The sequence below is a fragment of the Haliaeetus leucocephalus genome, unplaced genomic scaffold (assembly GCF_000737465.1).
Source record: "Haliaeetus leucocephalus isolate CR32 unplaced genomic scaffold, Haliaeetus_leucocephalus-4.0 Scaffold556, whole genome shotgun sequence".
Taxonomy (NCBI): Eukaryota; Metazoa; Chordata; class Aves; order Accipitriformes; family Accipitridae; genus Haliaeetus; species Haliaeetus leucocephalus.
The window spans coordinates 5,808,680-5,835,047 of record NW_010972992.1 but is presented as its reverse complement, the minus strand read 5'-3'; the positions used below and the strand labels follow the sequence as shown (position 1 = coordinate 5,835,047).

Genomic DNA, 26,368 nt, shown 5'->3' with positions numbered 1-26,368 from the left:
TGCCCCGGCAAGCGAGGAGGAGGAGGAGGAGGAGGAGGAGGAGGAGGAGGAAGAGGAGGAGGATTGGGGGGGGGAACGAGCCCCTCCCGAGCGCTCCGGCGGCCAACAAAGGGGAGGCGAGGGCGAACGGGCGCGGCGCAGACAAAGAGCGGGAGGCGGCGGGGGTCGCGGTGAAGCCGGTTCTTTTCCACCCCCCCACCCCGGACCCACCGAAGCCCCTCGGCCTGCCCACTCGAGATGCTGAAAGGTGGAGAAAGTCTTCGTGGTTTTCCCAGCGTCGCCCCCCGCGTTGGGTAGCGGATTGGGGGGAGACCCCCCAGGGACAGCAGTACTAAACAAAGAGCAGGAGCAAGCCCCTAGTTACTGTTTTCCAGGACATTTATTCTAAAGGAGGGGGGGGACACACACCTTGCACAGCCCGGCAGCCCCACCACAAAGGTCTGAGGAGAACACGGAGGGGAGAAAAGAGGTGCTGGGACACAGATGCACCGTCAAGCTGTGCTGCTCCCTGCCTTGCCTACCTGGATATTCCTGCCCCCCCACCCCGGGAAGCCAGAAGCCTCTGGTCACCACTTTCCTTGGCCAGGATGCTGCCAGCAAAGGTGCCAAGAGGAGAGCTGGGCTGAAAGCCAGAGGGAGGTCAGGGCCAAGAGCCAGGTTTCTGGAGGGCAAGTCCAGCAACGGGGCAAGAGCAAACAGCAGGGCAGGGCAGCCCTGCTACACCCCAGCACTTCCAAAGGCAGTGACCCCTGGTGTCCACAGCTCCCAGGGCCTCCACTCCATACCTGCTCCCCACGTCTCTGGTGAGACGGCATCCCTGGCAAAACACACACCTCCCAGCGAGCTGCTTCCCTGCCCGTGGTACCACGCTTCTAGAGTGCCGTGACCTGACGCCTCATTTCTAAGGCACCGTGGTCCTTAGCAAACAGGCTGAGCTCTTCCTCACCGTGGAGGAAGAAAGCAGCTCTAGAGACTACGAACAAAACCCTGCACGAGGAAGGCCCTCCAGTGACAGAGCCACCCTAACACAAGTCTGGGCTGACTACACAGCCCTGCCGTTTCAGAGGCTGGTTTATCGTCTAAGCCAGACTCTTGTGGCCTCCCCTGTCCCCCAGGTGCTGCAGAGGGGCTGTCTGTACCCTGCTGTGTCACGACCAAGGCAAGGAAGGAGTCCTCAAACACCCATCCCGTGCTCGTAGGGCAAGACGAGCACTGTGGAGACGTGGCAGCGGGTAACCCCGCTGTGGTCAAACTGAGAAGCTCATCGCAGAGAACCTGCTTTGAGTTCCTCTCGTCTCCCCCTGCTCAGCACCAACCGGGCAGCTGCCGCAGCCAGGAAGGGAAGCACAGATTCCTCCTGGCCGCTGCCGGCAGCCACCACGCAAGGTCCAGGCTGTGGCACTGCCCCACGGCTCAGCAGCTCTCTCCTCTCCTCTCCTACTGGGATGGCAGCTACAGCTGGCCTGCCAGCGACTCCAGCTGCAGGGGGCTGCACAGCCCTCTTTTCCCTGGGGAGATGGCTGGACGGCAGCGTTCCCACCACCCGCTCCTCCAAAAGGCACCGATGACTCGAGATGGGAGAACAACCTCGCTGGCGGCACGTACCCCCAGCCTGCTCCTGCCACGCTGCCCCTCCCTCCCTCGCCTTGGCAATTCACCTGGAGCCCGAGGGACGCAAACACTAAAGCTGAATCCACCCACTCTCCCCTCCAGCGGGGAGATGCAGAGGAGGCTGGGTGGTCCTTTAGCAGGGCATCTCAGGCACCACGAGTCAGCAGGTTGTGGGGTCTCCTTGTGGGATTGGCACGAGCTGCCCTACAGCCGCACCACAAAGCCACGCTGCTCCTCTCTGCTGGAGACGTGGGCCGGGAACATCCTGGGTGTCCCAGCACCGCAGGTACAACTTGCCAAGAGCAGTACAGGGAAGAACAAAAAAGGAGAAGGGAGGAAAGAAATCCAAGTCACGTCCCAGACACTGCTCCTCTTTAAACCTGCATCGCTCCTTCGCCTCCCCGGGGACTCGCAGAACATGATCCCAGCTTGCTGCGAGTCACGGGCTGCATCCTAACCACCCTGCCAGGAGGAGAGCCCACACGAGCGCGGTGCCTGATGGCCTCACGTCCAAGCGGTAAGGCAGACCGGCACGCAAGAGCCCCCGAGATCCCAAGTGCTACAAGGGCTCAGCGGCAAACGCTCTGCCAAGCTGTCTCTCCCAAGCAGACCCCTTCTAGGAACCCATCTTAGGAGCCCCCTCACAAGCAAAGCAAATAGCGCTGAAGAGCCAGCTGGAAAAGGGCTCCTCAGCCAGCACCTGAGCCCACAGGGCTGGCTCCTGGGACATGGCGCAACACCCCTCCCTTCACCAGCGATGAGAACTGGCTGAGCAAGTCGGAGGGCCCTGGCAACTGGATGGAGCCCCCCACCCCTCCAACCCAGTATTTTTCCCTCAAAGGGTAAGCTCAACTCCCTGCCGCTGCTACCCCATTTCTAGTGTCCTCCTCAGATACCACAGCCCCCTGGGAATTGCTGGAGCATCACTCAAGAAGCCAAGACCTTCCCAAAAAGTGAACAGCGTGCCCTGGCCCTCTCCTCCGCTTGGTCACTCTGTGGCTGGCTTGGCCCGGTCCTGCACCCTTCTGCTCTGCCCAGGGACGCAGGTGCCAAACTCCCGCCCCGTGCCTTCACCAGCGAGTCTTTCGGATGAGACTTTATAATCAGAAGACCCATTTGCACGGGGGAGACAGCACACTTGCCTGGTTCATCCGTGTGGGTCATTGGTTTTGTCCCTTATCGCCTCCCCTCCCCAAAGCTGGCTGCACGTAGACACCCCTGTACAGCTCTGGCATTTCACAAATGCCCACGTCCTTTTTGCACCAGCTACAGCACACGGGGACAGCTGGGCTCCCACCCGCTCCCTCTGCCAGCTGGGCCCACCACGCATGCTCAGCCCTTCCCTTTACACTTCTGACACCAGCGCACGAAGGACCAGGCAGGAAAATACAGCAACACCTGACAAGGCGAAAGAGCACATAAAAGCCTCCTTTGGCTCAGAAGCAAGCAGCTCGGAAGAGCTGGCCGGTGAGCCCAGCGGCACCGAACGCACACTACCAGCTCCAGGCTGCTCTGAAGTGGGAAAGAGGTGGCTGTGCACGAGCCAAAGGCACCTGAGATATGGGGACAGCTCGGTCCCCCGGTACCATTACGTCTGGCTCAGTCAGCACTGGGACAGCCCAGCCTGGCCAGCCCCAGGGCAGAGGGGACTCATCCCTCAGCCACTCCGAGGTTCCAGAGCAGTCCATCCACACCGCTGCTCATCCCTGCTCTAAGCAATGCTGCACGCCTGCGCCAACGCCATTTCTCCCCTTCCTCCTCCTTGGGACTGGAAGCAGCCTGGCTAAGGCTGTAGGTGTTCGGAGGAGGGCCAGCCCCAGAAGGGTGCAAGAGGCAGAAAGTCACCGCATCTGCCAGGGAAGAAGAGGGAGGGATGGGGGAGAGCCAGCCAATTTAACACCCTCAGACACAGCTGCTATTCCTCTACTACAGGCAAGAAAACATTATCTTTGAGCTCGTCCATATTCCCCCCTGCCCAGTTTTCTAAATGAAAGTGTTCAATGCATTAAGGCCTCCGTGTGGTCACCAGCCAGTTTAAAGCCTGATGCCATTAATGGGTTTATTTCTGGGCTTTCAGAGAGAGGATGTCACAGCTGCTGCCAAAATGCAGCAGACAGGCTGAAGGAGCTGGGCTGGGTGCAGCCGGCAGTGTTCAGCGTGGCAGGACGGTAGTTCTATCCTCTTGCTTCTGAAGCAAGAGCTGGCAGGAGACATGAACTCCATTGCGGGGCCAGGGCAGGTCCTGGCACACCAGCACTGGGAGCAGCAAGACCCGTGCACGCTGCCCTGCATCTCTGCACCGACCTCAGATGTGGGGGGGGCTCACAGGCATCTCATGGGACCCCCGCACCCTCAAGCCACCAGTTACTTGGTAAGAGGTAACACCAGCAGGAGACACCAGTTTCATTTCCTTCACCTCCCCATTTCTGCCTGCAACAGCAAAAATCAGCATTACTTTGTGAACTGACTGGCAGCTGTCGATCTCTCCCTCCACACTGAGCTAGAGACCTTGCAGAAGCCCCCAGCTCCTGCTGTTGCCAGGCTGATTCCCCACCTGGCTCCCTTCTCGCTAATCCTGTTTGGCAGGGAGCTAATTGGGATTTATCTGACAGCACCCAATACCTAGAGAGCCATTTGTGCTTCCTCTGGGGAGGGTGAAGAGGAGGAGGAGGAGGGAGCCTGCAGAAGGCATTTGCACATTCTCCCTTCCCCATGCCCTCCTGCAGTTTTACAGGCTAATTACCAGCATTACAGAGAAAGGAGCAGGAGGGGGAGAAAGTGGGGATTTTAATTATTTCATTTAACACTTGGCAGGACCCAGCTTGACTCCTGCTGAGCAGCGCTTGGAAATAAAGAGCTTTTAAACCCCATCAATGGGAGACGAGGGAGCGGTGCGGGAGATGGGGCTGGGGTGGCGAGCCTCACGGCTAGGTTGATGTGCGTGCTGGGAGTGGAAAAGGGTGTTAATTCACACCATTCCTAATAAACAGCCGTGCCAGGCGGTGCTGGACAAGGGGTGCTGGGCTGCCTCTGCTGAAGAGGGGGGTTTCCCCACTTAATGACTTTGCCCTCCTACCGCGCGACACCGGACCATGCAGCTGTCTTCCAGATGCGCTATGGGATGCCTGAGCATGGAGCATTGGAGCAGGCCACACGCGTGCACCCCGGGGAAAATACAGGTCACCCTCTCCCAGCACCACAGGCCTTTCTCCAAACTGGCGGTCTGCACTCCACAGCCTGCAGACACACTGTGTTGCAACTGGAAGACAGCCCCTCCATTAAGAGATGCTCCCCCACACGCACCGCACAAAGCCCGCACCTCTTCCACCTAGCTGCCCATATGAGTTTTATGATGTCTCTGCCTCCCCGCTTGAAAAAGAAAAAAATAAAACCAGGTTTGCACGCAGAACTTGGTGTCCAGATCTAAAAGTACAGGGCTGCTGCTCAAAAGCAGACACACGGCAAAGCAAAAGCAACCCAGGGGAGGGAGGCGATGCGTCTCGGTGCTACGCCACGCAGCTCCCCGCTGTTCCAGCCAAGGAGCCTAAGCACTTTTTACCCAGCCCCGTCATCCTGTGCCTTCGCAAAAGCAAACTGCTGCCCCGGGCGACTGCTCGCATGAACTGCTGGGCTCCTGCTGGGACCCATGCTCCTGGCCCCGACTCTTTGTCCCCTGCGAGCCCAGCTTGCAGGCTCCAAATGAGGCAGCCGGGCTTGAACCCAGAGCCTGAGAGGACTTTGCAGACCAAGGCACCCAGCTAGGGATTTCACACCCTCAGCAGCCACTGCCTCCCTCCTCCATCGTTCCCAGGAGAAGCACATTCCCCGCTGCCTTGCTACGCTGCCAGGACAGCTGCCCGCTGCAGGACTCCCATCCAGGAGCGATGCCGACAACAGCACCCGGCTTGCAAAGAGATGAGCCAGGGTGACGCTGGGACAAAGATCCCTCCGCTCTGTCCCGGCTGCGTTCTCCCAATATTCCGAGGATGTCCAGAGTGGGGTGCGTGCAGCACTACAGCCCCAACCCTGCAGCCGGCCGGCAGCCCTCGGCTCCTGCAGCAGGCTCACATCGCCACCTGCCGCTCTCGCCAACCCATCCATGCCGAGACATGCTCCGGCCAAGAGCCGAGCGGAGCTGCCCACAGCATCTCCATCCACATGGCGTGGCAGCAGTGATGGGGAAGGGAAGCTTCTCCCTTGCTGGGGGACAAACAGACCTCTCAAACGCTTCAGGGGCTACGGTCTGCTCTGAACTTACGTTATCCTGTGGCTACTGTTTTTCTGAGACAGCATCAACTCCCTCCGGCAGAGGAAGAGCCTTGCCTGGCTACTGGAGTGGCTGAGAGTGAACGGTCCGAGCCTTCAGCCTCTCTATGTGCTGACTGAGTTGGCTGAGCTGTAAGTCGTCACTTCTGCCAAGCCTCTTCCAAACATACACCAGTTGCTTTGCAAGCTGATGTAAACTTGTTCATCTGCAAGGGGGTGTGAGGATCAGCTGGTGTTGCAGAGTTCTTCAAGGATATGATAACACGGGGGGGTGCAAATAGGAAAAAACAGTAGAAAACAAATGATGAAACAAACCTACAGCACATTTCTGGAGCAGAGACCCAGACAAAAATTAGCATGTATCCCTGGCGCTCTGGATACCTTCCCACCAGGAAAGCAGCTGTCACCGGGGTGCTTCCAGACAATAAATGACATCCTTCAGCAACAGGGGTGGGGGTATGCCTCACGCTGTGTCTGCCCGAAAGAGCAGCGTTGGCTGGAGTTAGGGTACTGCCAGTAATCTCAACCAGTGAGAAAACACATCGTGCCAGTGAGAACCAGGCACACAGAGAGCATGAAAGCAGAGGTACCTCACTAGAACACCCCAATTTCTGCCCACCCAGACCAGCACTCAAGGAGTTGAGTAGCAGTGGGGCGATGCAGGAATGGCCAGCCCATACCCTGAGCAAATGTGAGATATCCTGACAGCAGGAGCACGTTTGCCATGCCAGCTGTACAAAGTGCTGCAGGCAGAGGGAGTGCTGGGAGCAATATTCAGAGGAGGGCCTGCCAGCCTTCAGCCAGAGCTGCTCTGGAGAGCAGAAGCTGAACGCCATGGCACCAGGCAACCCAGTAGCTCTCTGCCACCTCCTGCCAGCCAGGGCTCCGCAGAGGAGCGGTGGGTTTGCCCCCAGTTCAGCTGGACACCTCACCCTGCTCCTGACCCTGGACCAGGAGCTGACTTATGGCAGCCAAGTAGTGCTCTCCCTGCACCTCTCCCACACAAGACGGCTCGCAATGGCTAGAAATTACACCTGCACCCTCGAGCGATGCAGCTCTGTGCCGGTCAAGCACCAGTGCACAGGGCGCAGGGCTCCCACGGAGCAGCTCCGAGACAGATGCTCGGTCGTGGCCGTGTCCGGCACCCGCCGCAGACAAAAGCATCAGCCCCGGGCCCCGGTCCAAGCTGTCTGGTGCGGCAGAGCTTTGTTAACCACTTCCCATAAAGCAGACAAACCGCAAGAGCCGCGGAGCAGTGCAAAACAGGCCTCCTGGGAACACGCAGAGCCAGACTTACCAGCAGGACGAGAGCCGGCAGCGTCGTCCCCTCCCGCAGCGGCAAGAGGGGACACGCAGCCCGTCGCCCAGCTCCACAGCGGTGGTGCTCAGACAAACCCCGTGCAGACCGCTTCTTTGGGGAGAGCAAAGCCCCCCCGAGCTACACGGTAAGGTGGAAGGAAAAGAGCTCAAGCACATCACTAGAAAAGAGAAAGGAAAAACGCGTGCTCTCAGCGGAGAAGGGCAGCTGCTCCAGTTGCATCGGGAAGGCAGGGAGAGCCGCAAGAGCCTAAGGGAAGGAATGGAAGGGACACCCTCTCCTCTGACCAACTATGGTCCTGCTCGGAGATCACTCGCAGGCACTGCGGAGAGGCTTGCACGTTGGATGGGGACATGGCAAGGGGGTAGTGGGCAGCCCCAGGAACCCAGAGCCTTTTTCTCCTGCCCACCTCCAGTCTGGGAGAGCCGAAAGCAGGCAGCATCCAGCTATCGTGCTGTCAACCACCCACAGCTGAAAGTAAAACGTTTGTGCCCGTGTTGCAAGCAGTGAACGGCATCCAGTCGGCGGGGCTGCTGGCAGCACCCGGGAGGAGAGGAGAACGCTCTCCTGCTAGGAAACGCGCAAGACTCAGTTTATGCATCTCAAGGCCAAGAGATGAGGGAAGCTTGAGCCGGCAGGGGATGCTGTCGGCTTGGATAGCTTCTCTCCTTGCTCCCGGACCAGGGTCTAGGCCAAGAGTATGCGGCTTTCAATAAAACTTTCATGTCCCTCTGGTCCCTCTCCAGCGCTTTTGCAGCAAGGGCACGTTTCCAAGCAAACCCTTAGCCTACCCCTCCCGAGCTGCACAGTATAGTCTATATATTATACATAATGAGGGGCACCAAACAGGGAGGAATTACAGCAGCGATAGCTTTAAAGAGCTCACCAGCCACAGCTGGTCCAGTCCCTTTTCCTCGGTTCAGTGGGGTTTGACACAGCCAGCCGCAACGCCCAGACCAAGGCTAGCTGAGCGGCCACAGCTCCGTCCCACCCCACGTCGCACCAAAAATCCAGCCGCTCATCCAGCTACGGATGTGGGTCAGCAACGAACCTAAAGGTCTCCAGATGAGCAGAGCGTGGGCGGAGGAGCAGCTCCAAAGTCAAAGCTGGTGCAGAGAAGCATTTTGATACCTCTGCACCCCTGCCCGTCCGTGGCAAACACAGACCTGGGACTTTTTGCCACGGCAGGGCTGCTGCCCGGACATGCCGGAGAGGGTCAGCGGCACAGGGGGGCATCGCGCTTGCCCCGTCCTCCAACCCGAGCCAGCCGATGCGTGCGAAGGTTTGTGCACGCAGGGGGAGGGCGTGAGATGAACTGCCAGCCCCAACCGCATGCCAAACGCCTTCCTTACATACGCTCTGTATCCACAGCCACCAAACAAAGGAGCTGGCCACGAGGCTCCCGGGATGCCAGGATTCCCAGCACCGGGGATCACAGGGAAGCGGGCACCCAGCCAGCCTGCAGCCATGTACACCGCACACCCTTCCCTTGCCCGCTAAGGGCTGCTCTCATCAGCCAGAGCACGCACATGGTTTGTTTTAATGACTGGGATTCACCGTTTAAAAAAAAACCAAACGTCCATGCAGATGACAGCTGGGGGTGAGATGAGCCACTGCTGACACAGGACGGGGCAGCTGAGGCGAGGGGACCAAAGGAGCAGGGACAGGAACGCTTTAGGGGCTTCGGCCCGTGCCCACCCTCCACTTGCTTTTGCTAGAAAGCTGCCCAGAAGAATTGTCTGTGGCATGTTTGCCCCACACTTGCAGCTTCACAGCTCAGTCAGGACGGAGGGCAGGCACAGCCTCTGCCCTCGACCTGCTGGCAGCAACGCTCTGCCCTCCTTCATTAATTACATCAAGCGCAGCCCGCACCGCAAAACCCCGAGGCCAGGTCAACGGGCGAGCCCGTCCGTTGTACCTCCAGTATGAACTGGAATAGTGCTCTCCCCCACCCTCCCCAGGAAGCTGGTGAAGGTGAGAGGCTGAGGATGGAGTTGGATATGAGGCAAGCACTAGGTGAGAGATATCCTTAGATCACAGTTTCACACCCACAGCGCTCCAGAGGCTTGGTGCCACGGCAGCTCTCGCTCGCTTTGTGCAAGGACGGTAGGAATCCAATCGAGCCCAGGCAACAATGTGGGGCCGGGCGACGTGGAGGCAGAGGGGAAAGCAGTTCTTCAAACTGTGATCTAAAAGCAATAGCTCCCTTTGAGGTGAGCGCACACTCTGCAGCCGAGAGGCTGTGGGGATGGGTGTGCCTGTACCCACCTCCAGAAGGTTTCTATTGCTCCAGCACATCCCGAGTGGATGGAAGAATGACATGGACTAGCCAACGAATCTGATGGTGGATGGAAAAAATGGTATTTTTTTGCATGACGCACCACCACTTACCAGCAAGAAGCTTCCTATGTTCTTTAGAAAGCAGGGGAGGGGAAGGAAAAAAAGGAGAGAACAAAACAGTTAGAAACAAGAAAACAGACAGCTAACCCAAAGTTTTCGTACCCTCCCCCAAGCCCCCTCCTCCAAAGCTCCGCTATCGACACCACCTGGGGCAGCTTCCATCCACCTCTTCCAGCCCTTTCCAGGCAGCATCGGGCACTCGCTCCCAAACTACCCCAGAAGATCACGGCCAGGTTGCTGGCACCTGCGTCCTGGGGAGGAATTCCTTATCCCTGGCCCAGCAATCCTACGTCTCACACAGAGGAAGCAGGAGAAAACCAACAGCTCACGTGTAGCAGACATGGGTGTTTTTGGCACTGAGAGATGGCCCAGCCACCAAGCCGTGCCTCTGGGGACCCACGCGTGGCCCGGGACTGGGCGCTGGTGGCTGCGAAGGACCGGGTGCGGAGAGGGCAGCACGACCAGGACTGCCACTGCCACCTTCGCTTCCAACACAGCAACACGCTGGCGGTTTCCCCAGTAAAACCCCAATTCTTCCAGTAGTAACCCTCATTTTCAGGAACATCGCTTGTCCCCTCTGAGTTTGTTTCCACCCCCACCTTCTAAGCCCATCGATTTAAACGTGTTTTCATGGCACGATGGGGTCCCAAATCTGCAGGTAGCCAGAAAACAGCAGGATCCTGATGTTACCGATGATATTGCACACTGCAACAGCCTAAATCACGCACAGCAAAACAAGGGAGAAACAGAGAGCCCCAGAACCAGAACACTAAATAGGTGCAAATGACAACAAAAACCCTATCGGGAACATCTCAGCACTCCCTGCTGACTATCAGCCAGACAACACAAGCATGCTGGGTTAGATACCACAGTTGATTTGATCCACGGAGAAGCCTGCACTCTTTCCTTACAAGGACGGCTAAGGGAGGTCCTGGAGAACGTAACAAGTGCAGCCAAGACTCGGAAGCCAACATGCATTAACTGTGAAACTTCGTGGGTTGCCTTGTTAACAGATGATTTTCTCAAACCAAACTCACAATTTGGAAACGTTCAGGAGCTAAGCCTGGAGTTATCCGCAGCCATGCCAGCTTCCCAATACAGGCTCCCACGGATCAGATATTTCCCATTCAACTCAAAGGGGCACATCCTTTACCATTGCAGCTTGATACCTCCCATCCCAATGCATCACCTGGGCCAGAACTACTTTTGAAGTCTAGGAAACCAGAGCACAAGACGAAACAAGGTCCCCGACCCACACGATGAAAGAGAAGGTTAACAGTTAAACAGCTGAGCATTTTAACAGTCGTTATTGAGCACAGCCTATTTATCTGCAAGTAATCTATGGCAGTATAGAAGTCCTGTAACCGTTATAGTATTCATTCTAGATGCCTATGGAAATAAGAGCTGTTCTCACAGCCAGGTCCTTGTCCCACCAGGACATGAGCATCTCCTAGTGTGAAATGCAGCTCAACCCCTCTTTTCTGTTCCACTCAGACCACTCTGCCTCCTCACAGGACCACAGAGTAACTACTAGATAGTTAAGAGCAGGTTGGAGCTTGGAGTACACGGTGCTTCTCATGTGCTTTTCTCAGGCTGGACTCTCAAAGGCTGCTGAAAAAGGACAGACAGGGAGCCCCAGGGGAAGCACGGCCAGACGGGTGGGATGCAAGGGACGGAGGTGGGCGACTCCCCAGGGAAAGGGAGCATGCTGGGCCACATAGCAGAGGAAATGGAAGAGGAGGAAGATAAGGATGCAGCTGGAACAGAGAGCCTCACCCACTGCCCCGGTACCCGGGCTGAGGGGTGCTGAGGCTTCCCCCATGCTTTGGATGCCACGTTAGCAGCAGCTCCCACAATGGGCTGCAGGACGTGGGTGATGTGACACTGTGAAGAGTCCTGACAGCTCACTGTGACTATTAGGGGAAAAACAAAGTGAGCATTGAGGGCTGGAGACGGCCCCATGCCAAGGAAGTGACGTGCAGCCTTCTCCATTGGCAACCGGGAGCCCTCTCAGCTATAACCTGTTGGGAGATGGAGGGAAGAAAGGGAGAGGGGAAAAACAGCTTAAAAATATCCCAGAGCAGCACAGTTATTTTGGGATTTTAATTTATAAAAAGAGGAAGAAAAACAGAAATGAAAGCCAAGACCCCATGGCCAGCTCTGGTGCAGATGAAATATTAGTGTCTGGCTGCAGGACTGCAGCACTCCCTCCCTTCCTTTGCTCCGACGCCTCTACATTAAAATTACGTGGATTGCGCTGTCTCCGTCACAACCTTTTGTCCTTTGATTTCAGGGGATTCATCTCAACCGCAATCCCGCGCCGAAGGAAAGGATGCGAATGCCAGCGTGGGAGACGGGCAGTCACTGCGGGGAACAGAGCGCGGGCAGTCATTAGGTGTTGCGTATTTTGGGGGCCGTTCCCATCGAGCAGGGGAAGTCTCAGGTCCCCTGCCTTTGCCGTGTGGGCGTAAAGCAGCTCACCCAGCTCAGCCTGGTCACCTCAGGCACCGTGGCAGAAAGCCAGCAGCTCCCTGGCAGCGGCCGCCGCACAACGCTCGGTCACGCATCCTTTACTGCGCACACAGCACTTCTCACCCAACTGCTGGGGGGGGTCCCTCAGCCGCTGGCACCCCAGGGATCCGCCCCCGCTCCCCAGCAGGGCACCGCATGCCTCCGCCGCAGCCCTGCGAGGCAGCCCAGACCACGTTGCCTAACGCGCACAGGACAAGTGACATGCCCAAGGCCACTGCGTGAGAAAGGCAGTGGCAGAGGTCAAGCAAAAGCTCGTTTCCCACGTGCATTCCCAAAGCAGCACTTTTTCTTTAAGGTACCCCTGCAGGTAGGTCCAACTGGGGTGGGGAGACCCTCGGGTCCAGCTGGGGCTTTGTGCTGGGTAATGAAGTGTCACTGCCTGCCCGCCGCTCGATAGCAACTGAAGCTTTCATATGCAGATGGCAAAACCCGATGTTCACTGGGACTGGAACAGCAGCTGCTTTTCAGAGTCAGGGGAAAACCAGAAGGAGCGAGATGGCGACAAAGAGAAGATGAAGTTGCCTGGCCAAGACCCCCGCAGAGCTGCCAACTTCAGTGCTGCAGCCCTCAGGAAATGGGAATTGCAGCTTTTTAGCACCAGGACGAGAGACAAGAGTGCTGCTCTGGGCCCAAATCCCACCTGGCTGCTTGGGCTGCAGAACAGTGGGGAAGAGCCCATGGGATGAGGGCTGGGTGAAAGAAAAAGGGTCAGTGTCCCCCGTGAGTGCTGCTAGCTCTAGTTTATGGGTAGGGAACAGAATCCCAGAAGGGTTAAGGGACTTGAGACAGACCCACTCAGGCTGGCGTTGCCACAGCAAGACTGACCGCTTGACCCCGTGGAGCCAGAAGTCGCCTGTGACTCACGGAGGTCTCGGAGCCAAAAGCGGTCCGGACCTCTCTTCTGCTCAGCAACAACAGCCACCCACCCACGCAGCGCTGCTCCAGCGCCAACATCTCCGGATGGTGTCCCGGACACCCCGGCACCTTCCCACACACGCTGACCTGCCGAGCTTCCACCCTGCGGCTCCTGCTCCTTCTTCCTAAGGTTCGGGAGATCATGCCGCTCCGGCAGGGTACACACATTCTCCCTCTCGTTTTTAGAACAAAAGCACAATTGAGATGAGTAACCCCAGAGCCTGACCTGCCTTTCAACTCCAGCAAATTTCACTGGGCTTTGATTTTTCCCTTCGTCGTGCTATGGCTCAATGAAGCAGCTGTTAACATCAAGAAGGGGGAAAAAAGTTTATTTTACTATATATTAAATAAAACAAAAAAGAAAGGAGAGAGGGAGGCTCTGTTCCAAGGTCAGGCACTTGACTGCGGAAAGTTTTCCTGGACAGAAACACACTCGGAGCGGGGGAATACACCCGAGCTTTGCAGAGAAGCAATGCAGAAGAGGAAACTGGTGCCTGTGCCATGCCTGGGGAGTGCAGGGCAGGCATGCAGCCATGGCTGGAACAAAGCAGACCTACCCTTCCGGAGCACCCACTACATACTTTTTGACTTACTCCTGCCAGAGGCTGAGCCGTTATGTCACGAAAAGTGGTACTTCTGAGAAACCACTTGCGACTTGGACAAGTCGCCCGACACAGCTGTTGCGAGGCCAGAACTATCTCCTGCTTGGTAGCTCAGTTCCCGAGACACTTGACCAACGCATATCCCTGACCATTTCCCTGCTGCTCGGGTCAGAAGAACTCACCGAGGCAAGCTGTCCTCTGGGAAAACCCTGCCTGGAGATCCCAACCTGAAGAAGAGGTCCTGTAAGATGGTCTTGCAGAAAGACAACTGCTAACCGAACGTGGGCTCTAGGCAGGGCAAGGGCTTTCCTCCGCAAGTCTTCCTTCGAAGCGGGAACCAGTGGAGGGCACTGGGGGGTGGATATTGTTCACCTGCACCCCCCGCTCAGTCAGATGACAGTGCACCCATGGGAAAAAGCTGGACCGCCTGCAGAGCCAGAAGAGATGGGCCCTGAGGGGCCAAGAGGGATCCCTGATGGATCCCAGAACCCCAACAGCACAGTGTTTTCTTTGCCCTCGCACTAACGTCGCCGATAAGCCTGCCAGTCAGATCCAGGTTGGACTGTCTCATTCCCAAGGAAACCAGCCAAGGGTTCCCACGCCACCTTCCCGCTGCTCGGTGCACAAAAGCAACACAGACTTCCTGAAATCCCTCTCTCCGTGACCCTCCCTACTGTTTCTCTGCATCCTGCTCCAAGGCCACATTCTGCACTGAGATAACAAGGCACTTGCTGCCAAAACCAGCAGCCAAGGGGCCCGGGATCCACGCAAATCTGCATTCAAACAAAGACCCGATCTGAACGGTCAGAAACTAAAGATGAAGCCCTGTGGCTCGGGTTTACCTAACCCACCTAAGGCCAGCGTGGGATCTCTGGAAGAGCTGGGGGCCTGGGTGCCAAGGTCCCAGCGAAAGCCGGGGGTACTCGGGCACCCACCTCCCAGCCGCAATGGGCAGAGCGGTGCTGGGAGGGAGCCAGCCGTCGGGCAGGCTGACAGCTCGGCCCTGCAGGAACGGGCAAGATCTGCGGCACCTTCCGCGGCCGGTGACGGAGACAAGGAGCTGGAGCAAGCCAGAATAGCCAGAGACAGTTTCCATCAATTTGACAATTCAATCCCTACGCAAAGAAATGAAACCCACGCGATCGCACACTAAAAAAAGAAAACGCCTGCGTTTTCCTTGCAGTTGGCGCTTAATTCAGGAATTTTCTTAAGTCCGGGGCATCCAGCCGTCCCTGCTCTTGTAAATTACACACTAATTAAGCGCATTACGCTTGCTCTCAAAAACGTATCAATCAATTGGCATGCGATCAGCATCCAATAATTGCTGCTGCCGAAGAATTTCAACCTCCCTGGAGAGATGCAATTTTGCGTGTTAATTGTTTAGGTTTGGCAAGCAAGATGGGAGCTAATGAGCAGCCCAACTGCCACCTTGGGAGAAGGGTGCTGCTGAAGAGAGAAGAGGAGGCAGGGATTTTCCCACCTTCCTCTATTCCCAAGCTCTGAGGAACAGTCCCCAAAACACAGCCAGAATTGAAACCAGATGTGTAGGAAGTGTCTCATTAGCAGTAATTGCTTTGCAAGGATTTGAGGTTTCCCCTCTGTGCCACCACCAAACACACTTTTAAGAAGCTGCCGTGGGTTGGGTACCAGGATGCACTGGTGGGGGGGAGGAAAAAACCCACAGGGCAGAGTCTCTACTACACTAACATTTTTATTGAAGCCAGAGAAAGTTTACTCAGACTGGGCTGGCTGCAGGCATCAGCCCGCTGAGTGGCAGAGGATCACCACTCCAGCAGATTAAGCTGAAAAAACTCAGCATCTCAAACCCTCTTTCTGGAGCGTGGCTCATCACGGCCAAATGATTCGTGAAATAGCCTCGTGATTAGCTCCCTTGCACCCTCCCTGCTTTCATAAGGGAGAAAACAGGCACAAGACACTCCAGGAACTCTTCTCCTTCCCTGCAACTCAAGGCTGATTAGAGGATCTGGCAGGGACTCTAGGCTTCCCTTACCCAACCATCCCTGCTTGTAATGTTACCTGTGGACTGATTTTCCTTGGATTACAGGGCTGAACCCAGAACAAATCAAAGCCAAAGACACGATTAAGAACAGGTCAATCAAGTCCTTGCGCAGAATCGCAGAGCTGTTTCTGTTCCCCAGAATAGGGAGACCCAAAACATGCCAGGATAGCCATGAGCTGCGTCAGGGACCGAATGAGACCAGAGACCCCCTCTGCTCAGCCCTCGGCCCCTCTGAGTCCCTGTGGCATCAAGAGCCATTATTTTCCCCGTGCTGCACAAGTTTCCCACGCCAGGTGACAATTTACCACCTAGTCATTTGACTAAATCATCCCTTTGTTCTTGTGCTGAATTTTGACTTCTTCAAATAAAAGCGCAGGCAGAATCTCTGATTTATAGCCGACCATCTTCATAATTCCGCCTTCCTGCACCCCACACAGCACTAGCTTTGATCATACCTCAGAAACACAGAGGGAAGCAGACAGCGGTTAAGCAGCCAGCACACCCAGCCGGTCTCATCCCCTCCCAGGGAGGCTGAGCTGGCACACAGACCCACAACCCCTGCTTCAGGGACCCGTGGTTTATTATCCCGAGACAGAAAACCTTGGGAAGCAGCACCTCGTGCTCCAAGCTCCCAGCAGAATCGCCTCCCCATGCATCCCTCAGTGAGGGGAAGAAGCTATGGGGGTACAAAGCTGAATGGGACAGGGTTGTTACCTGCTGCCCGCTTTGTCACCTTGCTAGAAATGGGTGAGTCCGTGCCTTAAGCGATTTCCCTGTCCCAGATGCAAATCCCCACAACCGGGGTAGCATGAGGGACCCCAGTCCCAGCTGGGGTACACTCCCAGGAGGAGAAGGGACCTCTCTTCCCCCCCCATTTCCTTCTCCAGCCTGTGCAAGACAAAGGACCCAGTCTTTGCTAGACATAAACTAACTGTAACAGCCGCCCCCAGGGACAGGGTGAATGTCAGAGGAGGAGTAGGCACCCGCATTATTTTTGGTGAGAAGAGCATAACTGAGAGCCTGCAAATCTCCCGTATTCCTTGGGCTCCTTTCTCAAGTCCCTTTAGCATGCTGCGTCCCCTCTCCCCCCGCAACGCGAGCAGAGCTCAGATCGCAGTCTCCAGGGCTAAGACAATAGCTGCTTATGTTCTAAACTAGCACTGCTTTCTGGGAAGAGAGCCAGGCCTGGCAGCTCTCAGCAGCAGGGAATAAAAGATGTGTTTGTGCTACGGAGCCCCTCTGCACCAGTGGGGCACCCTCAAAGGGAGGCAAGGCATCAGCCTGCTGGGGATCCGAAAAAGAAATGCAGACAGATGCCCTGGGCTTTAGTGAGAGGGGAATGAGAAAGACCACAGGACCAAGAGAAGAAGCGAGCGCCTTGTTCGAGGAAGCGAGCGGTGCAACCAGCGCAAGCAAGGCCCATGGGCACGGGCAGATGCGCAGCATCCCCCCTCCACGAGCCGAGAGAGCCAAGGCTGCAGCGCGTCAGGCTGCTGAAATCGGTGGGAATTGAGGATGCTCTCAACCGCCGGGGCCATCTGAAGCGAGAGACGGGGTCACGGCAGAGCACGGGCGCAGACCCCACGCCAAAAGCAAGCTGCGTGTCAGCAGGACCCGCCTGAGCACGACCGACAGCTCCGTCCACCCCGCGGCAGGGAGCAGGCTCAGGAGGCAGGCAGAGCCCTGCGTTTTGCCGGTCGTTTCTTCACGCTCGCTGCTGCCAAGCCTGAGCGCGCGGTCCCCGGGGGAATCTCCTTCTCCGCAGCGTGGCACTCTGAACGCCTGTACCACGGGGCTGGGTAACGAGAGGTGCTTTTTGCTCCCTCTAGAAATCCCTGGAGAGGCAGAAGGTTCCATCCCGCAGTGTCTTAGTGGGACCTAAGCCCTGGCAGACCAGACCCAGCCGAGAGCCTGAACATGGCTCCGATGCTTTCGCACCCTGGCCGGGAGGCGATGGAACCACACACTTGTCCTCTTCGCCATCCCGGCCGCTTCCATGGGCTCAGCCTCAGCTGCTGGGAGGGATGCTCAGCCGCAGCCGCAGCGGGGTTGGAAAGCCCACCACAGCAGAGGTACCCCCGCTTGGCTGCCGCCCTTTGTGGAAGGACAGGGCCACGGGCAAGCATCACGCTCGGTACAAGCCGTGCCTTGGCTCATACCGTCCCTTCCTAGGTCAGAAAGTGGGAACGCATTTCTCGGGCCAGGACTGCATCCCCTGCCTCCAGCCAGGGACATCCAGTCCACACGCTAACAGAAGCGTCGCAGGGAACTGGTGAGGCTAAAAGCACACGGGGTCCTTCCCACGCAGGCAATTTTCTGGGCTGAGCAGCAAGTGCAGCAGTCAGCCTGCAATCCCATTAGCTGCCCAGTATGGGTACTGCCCCCGTGTCCTTGACAACAGTCTTTTGCCCCGCTGGGCTCTTTTGGTACCTCTACCATGCCCCAGGCAGTACATAACTCATTTCCTAATACCCTTCCTCCTCAGCACTGCTGTCAGAAGCAATAACCAACACCAGTGTCTTTAAAACGTCCATGTTTCACTGCAGTGGAACAAAATGCAAATCAATTAATCTAAAAAAAAAAAAAAAGAAAAAAATCAAACTGGCCTCTTCTTTTCCTCTCTTTTTATGAAGCTTTAAGGTTGCTTTTCGACTGTCCTGAATAATTGACGTTAACATGAAAATTTAAAGTCTTTCAAGGTTTCATTAAAATTCATTCTCTTTCCCTTTGGAGAATTGTCACTGCCAGAGTCCCATGTAGGGCAGACAGCGCAAGCAGCTGCCTCCGTTCACAGCATTTAACTCCGTTCTCTCTGGCTAAAGAAAATTCCCTTTTAATTGTTTAATGCAGACCCTGAAATAACATCCTTCACTACTCCCCATCGCCAGCCTACTAATCCCACTCCCACCTGATTCCGGCACAAAGCCTGCATTTACCCTACCTCCTTCAACCCACTTAAGCTCCACCATTTCCCCACCACTCCTCCCGTCCCAGCAGCCCACGATAACGGGCTCCTGCACCGAGCCAGCAAGGCAGCTCCCTTGACCCCTTCCTCACACTAGTTAAGCGGTGTCTTCCCTCCCCAGCTATTTCTGCTTCGCATCATCTTCACCGATGGGCATGGCACTTCGCAGATGAACAGTCTCGCATCTCCCGGTAGGAGGGATCCAAACAAACCCTCCGGCGTAAGCCAGCCTCTAGCAGAGGGCAGGAGGCAGACGTATACCTCAAGGACAGCACTACTACCACAGTCCCTTCCAGGATGCCCGATGCCGGTGGCCAAGGTCCTTCTCAACGTGCTGCGCTCCGGGAAGCCGCGGTTCTGGCAAGAAGACGTGACCGCAGCACCGCGGGAGCATCCGAGCAAAAAGGTGACCCCCGGAGCAGCAGGCAGGGGAGCACGGCTTGGTACGGCCGTGGGGAAGAGGGGGATTTGGGGGTCCTGCAGCCGGCAAGCACCCCGTTCCCGGAGCAACAGCGAAAGGCTTGGCTCACTCCCGGTCCCAGCCTCAGCCCACAGCTGCCCGGCTCCTTCCTAACAGCGAACTGCCACATCCAATTAAGTTTCTCCTGAAGAGAGCGACCCTAGCCCAGGAAACCCAAGACAAATGGCAAAATTTTTTAGAAATCAGTATTTTAAATTGCAAGACTCCACGTTGTCTTTAAAAGGCCAAAACGTGCTTCTCCAGAGCATCTGCGATGCAGGAGGGGTGGCCCTTGGTTGGGCCATCAGATAACCTAACACACACGAGGAAAACAGCAGAGACCAGAAAAAAATTACAGGCTAGAGCTGGCATTAGTGCTCTTAAAATGCTGCCAAGGCTATCAAACCCTATTGGGCTTTTCTGCGAGAGCTGTTTAGCAGCACCCTCGGCAGCTGCCAGCCGTTCCCAGGCCACTGCTCTCCCAGCACAGCTGGGCTCCAGCGGCTGCACGGAGAGGGTCAGGTTTCCTATTAAATCACAGCCAGACTAGGGGCACTGTTACCAATTAAGTGTTATAACCTTTGGCAAAGGTCTCCCAATTTACCCCACTTGACCAACTGACCCCGAAGATTTTGAACAGCCTCTATAAAGCCTATTGATCTTTACCGAAGTCAAACCTGCGTGGGTTTTGTTTCCAGAAGGGAAGTTATCAGGGAGTGAGACTGTTGCACTTGCACTGACCATTAACCTCACACTTTCCTTTTAAGCATACGCTGACCCTTTTCTCCTCTTGGTAAAGGAACAAGCTGGCACTTCAGAACAGACAGGTGCTCCAAAAAGCTCCCAGCAGTAACACTAGCACTGAGCGTTCACTTCTCCGCACGCTCATTCTCGTGTAACCCTTACAGGGAAAACAACTGCCCTTCCAGCTGCAAGGAGAGCCAGGGCAGAGGCTGCCTTCGCCCTCAGGGCTCTCTTCTCACAGCAGGGCTAGCACGTTCCCTCTTCCAAGAGGATGTAACAAGGACCAAACTACAGCTGCTGTGCCCAGCGATTAGTGCCAAGGCCGAGGACTACAGCATGAGTCCAGGCTCAGGAGACCAGGCAAAAGACAGAACCACAAGGCAAGGATGGAGGGCTCCGGTTCCCAGGGCATCTCCTCCCTGATCCACCAAGACAGGCCAGGTCCAGCGCACAAGCATTTGGGAAGAGAGCACCCACAGGACATCTCCCACTACCATGAGATCTTCTGGACCAGGAGTAGCAAACCGTGAGAGATTTATAGTCCTTTCCAGGTACACTATGTTCTTAAGGCTACAGCAAAATCCAAGAGACAGATGCCAGGATGCAGAACAGTCTCTAGCTGCAAAATGCTGTGAGCAAACAGGGCTATTGTAAGGGATCATTAGCCCAAAAGGAAACAGGCTGCAAGACAGCATGGCACAAAAGCCCACAGCCAGGTAAAGCAGGATTAGAGAAGCGGCAGCCAGTCACTCCAAGCAAACAGGTTTTGGGCCAACAACAGAGGCCAGCAGAGCTGGCAGTGAGGTTCAGTGAAGGACTTGTAGCTGCCCACTCCAGAGCCTTAGGGGTAAAACAAGGAAAAAACCAAAATAAGCTTCATTAAAAACTGCCTCCCCCCTACTTCTCTAAGCCAACGTACTGCCGGTGGTACAAAGCAAAAGCCTGACGGGATCCGACAGCACTAGCTCCCTTCTGCTTCGGAGTCCTGCAACTCTCAGCATTTCCTCTTGCCTGCCCCTAACATGCTCTCCTGCAGAACTTCTGCAGGACTCAAAAGGCTCTGCATCACTTCGGCCCGCAGGAGGGCCAGCAAGACAAGCTGGGCTCTTTTCTGTGATCACACAGCATTAATGGTCCTAGCAGGAAACCGAGAAGGCCAAGATTTTTATTTATTTTTATTTTTTAATAGAAGATTTAAAACCGAACAGAGAAGAAAGGTTCAACCCATCTACAAGGGGTGTCTGGTGTGGGTCCCAGTCATGCAGTGGGAACGTGGGAGCATCGAGAGAAGCCAGACCTGTCACCTTTCCTGGGATGGGAAGCATCACTACCGACTGTGGCTGCTGGTGCAGAGACACAGGAGAAAGACAGCCCCCAGTTTAAAGCATTCCGGGTACCCTTATCTCCATCTTCCTGATCCCTCCCCAGCCACTGATGCCTAACCAAGCAGTTGATACTGAGGCACAGCCCATCCTGCTTCTGCAAAACGGAAGGTTTATTCCCACACCTCTAACAAGGAGAAAGGGGCAGAGGCAGTTTCTTTTCTGGCAGCAGGCAAACGGGACGTGCTCTTTCTGCCCTCCTCTCCCCATGTGCTCTGCTCACCCTTGCCACCCGCGTAAGATAGCCCCCTCCACACCGAGAAGCCGTCCAGGCGCCCACACGTGCTCGCCGCTGGCTGGGCTAGCGACTGCCCAGGAACAGCCTGATCCAAGTAATCAGCCTCCCACGCACACATACTCCGCTCCCTTGAAGCTGTAAGTTCCCATCACACAAGGCGTCCTTGTGTGTCAAGACCAAATGCGTCCCAGCCTCCCTGCCCCACTTTCAGTCCAAGAAAGGAGATAAATGCTGTTCTTACCTAGTAATGAATAATCCAGAATCCACGTGGGAGAGGACAGCACATGCAAAAAAAAAAAAAAAAAAAAAAACAGAGAAAAAACAGTCGGTCAGACCAGAGTAAACTCTGCCCCCAGACTTGCCAACAGAACCGCTCTGCCCCGCTCCTCCCTGGGCAGCGCAGGCTGGTTCCACTGGCCATGGAGAAAAGCTTGCCGGAGTCAGGGTGAGGAAGGAGTCACTGTGCTCAGCCAGCCCCTGCGTCCGACTCCTCACCCCACTCTGGCTCACCCCCAGAAGCCCCCAGCCCCCCCCCGAGCAGCCCTGCAAAGCATCACCCCTCACCAAACCAGAGAAACGGTGCGGATCAAAGCCCCATGAAGAACAGCCTGGATAAAAGCAAGGGAGAAACCCTGACCCCTGCAGATCTGCAGGGACAACAGCAGAAGGCAGATAAGCCTTATCAGTGGCACAGAGGACAGCAGAGTCCCCAGTTCTTGCCACGCTGCTGACAAGCCTCGCCCCTACAGAACAAAGCTGTGGAGCACCCCGAGTCCTCCCGCACCTCCTTTCCCATGTGCTGCAACAAAAGTTAACCCAATAAAGGGGAAAGCAGATAGAATAAGTGGCAAAAGAGCACTTGCCTTTCCCCAGGAAGGGGAGATGCCCGAGCAGTGCTTGAGCCAACCAGACAAGGAAGGAGGTGCCTGCTAAAACCCACGCAAAGAAGGTACTCGGTGGCAGGGAAGGGGCACGGTGCTGAGAAGCACAGCTGGGTAATGTCGGTGAGCACAGTATGAAATGGGTGACACGCCTCAAGGCAAAAGGACCCATCTGCCGAAGAAACATCCCAGTGGCATCTACCAGGAGCCCTGCCAGGATGGAGGGGTACTGCCAAGGGTACAGCCCAGGACACAGAGTAGTTGAAGGATGCACACACAGCGAGGATGGGGAGGAAGAAAGCAGCGACCAAGTTTCTTTCTCTTCTGGCAACACCCCTCACACTAGATTTCCACAAAGCCTCGGACCTCTCTGTGCCGAAGGCATGCGCTCTGCAGTGTGGCAGCCAGGGTATTACACGGGATCTTGGCAGAGAGAAAAAGAGACAGAGGCGAGCAAGTAAGCAGACTCTCTTGCCCTAGAGATCCCAGGTCCATCTGTCTTGCTTTATCACGCGCACCAGACACCTGGCTTACGCGGCAAAGGCTAGCAGGGCCTCCAAAGGCTGTTGCTGGCAATTCCATTATCACCTCTTCCTCTACAACCTCCCCATAGTGTCTGTTCCGTACAACACAGCCAGACCCCTTTTTCTCTCTGCTGCAATGGATATACCTGAAACACTCCGGGGCGGGGGGGGGGACGCACAACTATTACAAGAGTCTTATTCTGCAGTCCCCTGGGAGGGCTGGGATCAGGTGGACAAAGCTCAGGAGACATGAGGGAGGCAGTGAGCCACTATCAGCTGGAGGAGCTGAAAGCAAGAAACTACCGCTGGCCCACACTGCATCAGCCTCATTTCCTAATAGCAGATTTTAATCTCCTAATTGGGCTGCAGCAATGCTCCCAGCACAGGGACAGGGTTATGCAGCTGAAGTCACCTGGATGGCTCAGAAAATGCTGGGCAAGGAGCCAGGGCTGGAAAAGCCCCAACACCTCCACCAGCACTCCGGACAACCCAGCTCTCTCTCTCTCTCTCACCCTCCCCTGGAGACACAGGGATATTGCTCTGCTTAAATCAGGGGAGAAACCACGGGACATCAGGGACTCGCCTGAGGGGACCTAAGGATGCAAACGGTAGGCACGGGAAAGGTTTGCTCCTGATTGAAGGGAGAAGCTTGCTGTCGATACGCAATACCCCCTCCCCACCCAGTGCTGGCATACAAAGCAACAGGAACAAACACAATTCTGTCAACTGCACAGAGGAGTGACAACGGAGGAGGACTTAGGCTTGCGCTTGCTGATCCTGCCCCAGCCCAAAGGAGTTACGAACCCTGATAAGTCCCCTTGCTATCTCTTTCAGGTGACCACCTATTTGTCCGCTCCTCCCATAAAGATGCAGCGTGTCCCCATGGGACTGTGGTATGGTGTGGCGTAAAGGTGCTCTAGATCAGGGGCCACGTCCCATCCTACCAGTGGGTATGCCCTTGGGATCAGGTCGATCTCGCTCCATTTTAACGTAAGGACCTAAGCTGAGGGTGTCATTCTTGCAGCTTCCCTCCTCGTCGAATGAGGAGATACCCCTCCAAAAGGGTGCCGAGACCGAAACGCGGGTTAGAGGCGCTCCGAAATTCCCCTAAGCCCAGCACGGCGGACAGGACAGAGAGCAGGTAGAAAAGATGCCAACGTAAACCGCCTGGAAGGGGTTTGGGAGCAGCAGGCTGGGGAAAGCAGAGTCACATACCCACAGCACATACCCTGGCTCCCGTAGCGAGGGAGCGGGCATCTCTCCCAAAGCGATAAGGCCAAAAGGGCAGCGAGAGCCCAGCAGAGCTGGGGAACAGCAGCAAACAGCTGCTGCCAACGCTCTAGCCGGCAAGGGTTGCCAAGGCTGCTGGGCTCTGTATATGCAGCAACAACCTTTGAAGTCAGGGCAGAGGAATGTGCCCTGCTACTCTCCGCCAAGGCAGGGCAGGAGAGACCGCGCTCCTGCAGCCACCTCTCTCGCTCTTCACCTGCTGCCTGGCCTGCGACCGTCCCCACAATATGCAGAAGCGGGGGGCCCCGCTCCGTCGTGCCACCGTAAAGCATCTTGCCCTCTAAGCACTTGTTTTCCGGGAGAACGGCGCTTGGGAGCCGGAGGACGGTGCCCGCCAGCCTGGCCAGGTCACACTGCTTGCCCCATGACGCCAGGTGACAGCTCTCCCTTCTCCAGCCCCACGATTCTCCCGTCTTTAAGCTGTTCCGACAGCCCCTTCTCTGGGAGAGGGAGCCCGCTGCACGCATCCTTTATTGATTGAGGCCATGGGCTCCTTCTGAACAAATGCTGATAACTTTGGGGTGTTGATTCCCACGTAGGCAGTTTTCTGCCTGTAAACAATTATTCCTGTATTTTGACACCCCCGTAGCGTAGTCAGACCATCTGTCTGAACTGCAAGGCTGTTAACTGGTGTTAAACTGCCATTAGCTACAGATGCAGAGCTAGTGCTAGGATTAGTTTGAAACAACCACCAAACGCCCGAAACGCGCATACAAGTTAAGATGCAGTTGAAACAAACCAGCAGAGCCAATTATCTGTCCCCTACGGGCATTAAGTGCCACGCAGACCCCACAGTCTCACCACGCAGCTTCCACAGCCCGAGCTGTGACTTTGCCCGTCCCGTTGACCAAGGCTCCCACATCGCGAGGCCAACTGGTTCCCACCCCAGTTGGGACCAGCATCCAGCACGACACCCGGATCTCCCACATCCTACGCAGGCACGATTCCCGTAACAGGTCAGCGTTACAGTGGCCGGTTTCCAGCCCCGCTCCGGGGCAAAGAATGTAACACATTAAGATGTAAGGCATGCAAGATTTACTGTGAAGGAAAAGCCTTTAATCTGAGGCAGGCTTCAAGCAAGTGCCAGCTCCTTTCAACTCTATCCTCATATACGCGCCGTCACGCTGGTAGAGGACCGGCTGTCGCTCAGGAGGAGCGTGGCAGCGCGGGCTGTACTTAGGAGACATGGCAGCGCAGATTCCCAGCCCCACCAACTGCTGGAGACACGAAGGGTACATGCATATACGTTCAGATGTAACGCTATCTCACGTCCCGTGCTATAAGGCAGTGACACACGGAGAGACGGGCACGTGCCGCCACGAGCTGCACGCTGGCCAGGCGCGGCGAAGCCACTTCTGCCAAGAACTCTGGGCCGTACGTTTTTTTTGTGAACCACGACCATCCTGAGAGCGAGGTGCCGCACAGAGGCCAGCCCGTCTGGCAGAGCAGGGAGCAAAGCTCCGGAATCCCACCTCGCTTAAGTCCCATTATGCCCCACTTAATACAGCACAGAAGCCACAGGGCAGGGTGGCCAGGAGGAGGAACAGAAACTCCCTCTGACAAAGCCGGCATTCCCTGCGCAAAGCTCCCACCATGCCGGTCCGTCTGAGGTCCCTCAGCAAGGTATCCTCCCGCAGAAACGGTGCACGTCCCACTAATGCTGTGTGCATCCCCAGTGTCCTTCCACAGCCATGGCAGCATCCTTCCTCCTCCCCCAGTGCATGCTCCCAGTAGGAAGCTCCCAAACCTCCCCTTTCGAGAGGCAAGTGGGGGTCTCCTGCATAAAAGCCCCAGTAGCCTAACCCCTTGGTGTCCTCCCTCTCCTTCCCTAGGACGGGAACCACTGCCTTGTTAGCCCAAAAGTGGCTGGATGCGCACCCCCGGGACCCCTCTGCATAGACAGCCTAGCCCAGGGCAGTGCAGAAAGCACTCGTCCTCTGCAGCCCGGTCCTCGCAAATCTGCGTCCAGAGGGTCAGGGCGCAGACCTCTGCGGCGGGGGAGGAAAAGCCCCCACTGGAAAGCAGAGCAAAAGGCACGGAATATGTGCGAAGGAGCCAGCCACTGGACTCCGCTAGGGAAACAGAAGCCCCAGAGCAGTATTTTCTCTATATTGCGACAGATGCGATGGCCAGAGGGTCCCCAGGGGCTGGAGGCTCGCTGTCCTGGTTCACAGGGCAGGGGCTCCGGTCCACACTGCTGTTTCCCTTCTTCATCCTCTG

General features: G+C 56.2%; 1 protein-coding gene across 1 annotated transcript in view; it reads right to left on the bottom strand.

The window, feature by feature from the left end:
- The window catches only part of AGRN (agrin), a 114,891-nt gene that overhangs the window by 66,291 nt on the left and 22,232 nt on the right, over window positions 1-26,368 (bottom strand). Inside the window, exon 2 of the mRNA XM_010577375.1 lies at window positions 9,587-9,607. Coding sequence (XP_010575677.1) covers window positions 9,587-9,607 — 21 coding nt within the window. The remainder of the gene's footprint in view (window positions 1-9,586; window positions 9,608-26,368) is intronic.